General features: G+C 42.1%; 1 protein-coding gene across 1 annotated transcript in view; it reads right to left on the bottom strand.

Annotated features, from left to right (window-relative positions):
* Window positions 1-696: 696 nt before the first annotated feature.
* Window positions 697-4,591, bottom strand: part of LOC108253550 (cytoplasmic aconitate hydratase-like) — a 13,182-nt gene continuing 9,287 nt past the window's right edge. Inside the window, exons 7-14 of the mRNA XM_026829812.1 lie at window positions 4,194-4,414; window positions 3,609-3,765; window positions 3,115-3,269; window positions 2,727-2,947; window positions 2,084-2,231; window positions 1,494-1,676; window positions 1,074-1,143; window positions 697-721 (exon numbers count right to left, since the gene is read on the bottom strand). Of these exons, the coding sequence (XP_026685613.1) occupies window positions 1,506-1,676; window positions 2,084-2,231; window positions 2,727-2,947; window positions 3,115-3,269; window positions 3,609-3,765; window positions 4,194-4,414 (1,073 nt within the window). The 3' untranslated portion in view covers window positions 697-721; window positions 1,074-1,143; window positions 1,494-1,505. The remainder of the gene's footprint in view (window positions 722-1,073; window positions 1,144-1,493; window positions 1,677-2,083; window positions 2,232-2,726; window positions 2,948-3,114; window positions 3,270-3,608; window positions 3,766-4,193; window positions 4,415-4,591) is intronic.

The following is a 4,591-nucleotide window of genomic DNA, read 5'->3' as shown; positions in this document are numbered from 1 at the left end:
AGCACCAGATCAGTGGAGGTCACATATTGGCTCAGTTTGCCCTCAATCTTGTATCCAATAACTTCTGGTAGTAGTAGAGAGATAGCCTGCCCCAACATGACTGCCTCTGCTTCAATGCCTGTAGTAAAATTAAAATAATCATCATTAGATCTAATTATATTGTTGAATTAGTCGCATGGTATGACATATATGTATTTTGCATTTTTGTCTGGCTGGGGGACTTCAAACAGGGAATATACCGGCCTGAATTTCCCTTGTTTAAGAAATAGTAAGTAAAGGTTGAATGCGAAGGGCATCCACTCGTAAAATTTGTAGCCAAAACCAAATGTCAGCCCAAAGCAATCACCCTAGTTAGGGCTGATTGGGAAGCTGACGAAAAACGCCGACCTCGTAGTCGTATGGTATGATATGCATGAAACAGGACGAAAAAGGACAATAGGTAGAGTTTTTTTTCCATCACAAAATTTGAGTGAAAATATATTGCTGACACTGGGGATCGAACCCGAGGGTTGAGAACATACTACTCACCTCCCACCCCCCATCCCACCACACCAAGCCCATTGATCATCGTAGTGTGTGAATCTGTTCCCACCACAGAATCCGGATACAGGGTGTCCCCATCTGTGAATACAACACGTGCCAGATACTCCAGATTCACCTGGTGCACAATGCCTGAACCAGGTGGCACGATCAACATGTTGCGAAATGCTTTGGCTCCCCACTGAAACAATAGTAAAAGAGTATGAATATTTAATTGTGATTTTATTTCGTATCAATGAAACAGTTACATTAGACCCGTGTGTTCTGTTTCGTAGCATGTCCATGCCGTAGTATGTGTCCCATCAAATGAACAAGAATTTAGCTTGGTTGGTAGCGTCTGCTTATGAGCGCTAGGTCGCGAATTCGATTCCCGCCCGGGCCAGATTTTATCCTGAACGGATAAGGTTAATTCCCGGAACGACTGACTTTCTCCTATCCTGTCTTCCTTCTCTCTTCGATTTCGGGACGATAAGACCTTGGCAGTTGCAGTTCCTTCTATCAAACCTCTAAAACAATAATATGAATTTACAAACCTTGAGAAACTTGAATCTCTCTCCATTCCTCTGGAATTCAATGTTCTCGTTCTTCTCTAATGCGCTTGATCTGAAAAGAGAAAGAGTAATACCAGCATTGTAGGATTTTCCAAATATCTCAATAATCCGAAATCTCAACACCTAATATGTTTACCTAGCATACTGGCACTGGTCGCTGTGCGCATTTATGTTATACGTAACCACTCATTTTCCTCACGAGGCTGAGTGGGCCGCGCTGTTCAGCCAGACACGGAATCAATAATTTGTATGAACAAATTTTTGACCAATTCGAGAACCGAACCCGGGTCTCGGGCATGCAAGGCGAGCGCAGTGACCACTACACCATGGGAGCTGACTCCACTTTAAAGAGAGAGATAATACGTCCGTGCGTATGTATGTCTGTGCGTGTGAGAGACTTACGAGCGTGAGAAGTCAACCTGTACGGAATGATCGATGACCAAATCTGATGGACAGATGGGATTGATCTTCTGAGGATCTCCATTCAGAGTCTCGGGATGAGCCCTGTCCATATTCCTTGCCTACTATGATAATAACGGGAACTCCTTCAGTCTTGTATTTCTCTGCCACATCAAATATGTGCATCTGAAATAAGAAGGGTACGATGGTAATTAAATTTGTCCTCCCTAAAAAACAAATAAAATTCATTAAAATTTTAAAAAATAAACAATAATATCAAGAGCAATTCTTGTAATCTCTACCTATAAAATATACAGTGTTCAAAAAGTCTTGGAACCCCTGAATATTTTTTCGATGGCTAAAGATGAGAATCTGAAATCTGGGTTAGTAGGTATGTATAATGTATATCCTTTCATAAATGTCGGCCAGAGCCAGCCAGGGTGCATCACTGAGGGACCAGCTTCAAAATCTGGAGCTGGAAAAAACTTCAACCCTTTTGGGAATCGAACCCTGAGTCTCCGGTATGCAAGCCTAGATACCCACTCGGCCATGGAGATAACAGATAAGTGAAATAAAACGGGGTTTATCATCACCTCTTCCAAGCTGGGGAAATGCACGGTCTTAGGGCCAGGCTTGGACACCAACTTGTTGACAATGCGAATGTTGGCGAATGTGCCCCTCACCATGACATCATCATTACCGCGCCTGGAGCCGTAGGAGTTGAAATCCGGGGGACTTAGCCTGTGAGAAAACACGTGGATTGTTAGATTTTTACTTTCCTTATCCTATAGGAAGGGAAGTAATATAATCGGAAGAAATTTTCGATGGTCAGTTTTTTTTTCAAGAGGTTTGATGGAGGGAACTGTAACAACAGAGGTCTTATCGTTCCGAAATCGAAAAGAGAAGGACAGAATAAGAGAAAGTCAGCCGTTCCTAGAACGAAGCTTATCTGTTTAGGATAAACACTCCATTTGTTAAAAGTCTAGATTTACTTTGCCCTTAGGATCAATCCAATTTGAAGAAAACATCTGATGCAAATTTGTAAGTAATAAAACAATAAGTTGAGGGTGAAACACAACTTTCAAAGCTTATCTGTTTAGGATAAACACTCCATTTGTTAAAAGTCTAGATTTACTTTGCCCTTAGGATCAATCCAATTTGAAGAAAACATCTAATGCAAATTTGTAAGTAATAAAACAATAAGTTGAGGGTGAAACACAACTTTCAGTTACTCACCCTTTGGAAGCCAAGAACTTGGCAGCTGCGCTGGTTCTCGCTATACTTCCAGCTGGGCTGATATGATCTGTTGTCACTGAATCACCCAATAGTAGCAACACTCTGGCTTGTTCTATTACCCTATCGCCTGGAGTGACGTCACGACCCATGCCGTCGAAAAATGGAGGTCGCTTGATGTAGGTGCTGGATAGATCCCAGGGGTACAGTTGACCTTCTGGCGCCTGGAAAAATGGGGGACGGGTTAGCCTGGTGATAGCTTGCCATGCAGACGGTCCTGTGTTTGAATCCCACCATCGAAAAAAAAGAGGAACTCATAATTATTTTCGATTGCAAATATTTCAAACACACGGTTACAATTTACAATAGACTTAGGTATTCAATATTTTACCTGTAGTGCTCTCCAGCTGTTTGATCCATTCTCAATGCGAGCGTACACTTCCCGGAACATAGCAGGAATGACATGTTGCTTCTCTACGGCGTGGATTTCGGACCGGGAAGGCCAAATGTCACGCAGGAATACGGGTGCTCCTTGCTTGTTCGTTCCTGGAATTTGGAGATCGAATAGAATATACCTTGCTTATTCTACTGAACTTGGTGATGAAATGCCAACACTGGTCACTACTTGATTAAAGTAGCTACTCAACTGTCCTCACGAGGCACCCCGAACTTTAAGCACAGAGCCGAAAAAACTTCGACCCTGCTAGGAATCGAACCAGGGACTTTAACCGTGCAAGCCTAGTGCGATATCCACTCGGTCACGGAAGCCTTTGGTATTAAAACTATGTATAAACAATAAAGAGTACCAATAAACATGTTTTGGCCCATTAAAAGTCTCATATGAGCGTTAAATGACCTTGGAAAAGGAAAGGGCTACTCTCTTACCGATTGGTTCTTTCTCAAAGTCAATGTCCACGGTACCAGCCAGTGCATATGCTATAACCAGTAGGGGGGAAGCCAAATAGTTGGCCCTTGTGTTTGGATGAATTCGACCTTCGAAGTTTCGGTTCCCTGAGAGTACGCCAGCCACTACCAGTTCGTTCTGAAACAATGATTTTGTGCCTTGTTTATCGTCCGTGACTGAAAAGTCTCTTTTATTCTGAAAAGCCCTATTGATAAGTCCCTTAATGAAAAGAACTACTGAAATGTCCCTTCATTCTGCAAAAAAGGATCATTGCTTCTGCTTCTTTACCTTTTCCCGTTTACGGGGTCGGTGTTTTTAGTCACCCTTTTTTTAGTCAGTTCTATTTATCCATTCGGTACTTCTAAGTCTAAGCCCTTTTCCAGTAAATCCTTTCTTAATCTTACCCAACTGTCCCACTTTTCCTAGGTCTACCTCTTCTTCTTTGCTCGACTTTCTTTCCTGAACAGTTCTCATCTCTTCTTTACAGATAGCCATTACCTATGCCATGCAATAAAGTAATTAAAAAAGAAGAAGAAGAAGAAGAAGAAGACGAAAAAAAATCTCACCTTTTCAATGGCATCGACAATAGGGGGATCCAGAGGTCCACTGTTTCCAATACAGGTCATACATCCGAAGCCCACCACATCAAATCCAAGTTGATTCAGAGGCTCAATGACCTGACTCTCTCGTAGATAATAGGTGACCACACCAGAACCGGGGGATAGAGAGGTTTTGATATACGGAGCCACACTAAGACCCGCTTCTACGGCTTTCTTAGCTAGGAGACCTGTGAAACAGACCTTTTACACAATTTAGCAACACAACGCAGGCCACTTGCGGAAAACAGGACAATATAAAAAAAACAAAAAAAAAAAAAAAAAAAAACGACATTAACTTGGTATCTTGAACACTTTACGCTACATAAACGACGGCGCCTTCGAAGGAAGGTGAAATGATAATACAA

This window comes from Diaphorina citri, unplaced genomic scaffold (assembly GCF_000475195.1).
Source record: "Diaphorina citri unplaced genomic scaffold, Diaci psyllid genome assembly version 1.1 scaffold58, whole genome shotgun sequence".
Classification (NCBI taxonomy): domain Eukaryota; kingdom Metazoa; phylum Arthropoda; class Insecta; order Hemiptera; family Psyllidae; genus Diaphorina; species Diaphorina citri.
Note: the sequence above shows the minus strand (reverse complement) of the source record. Positions and strands in the feature narration are given on the sequence as shown.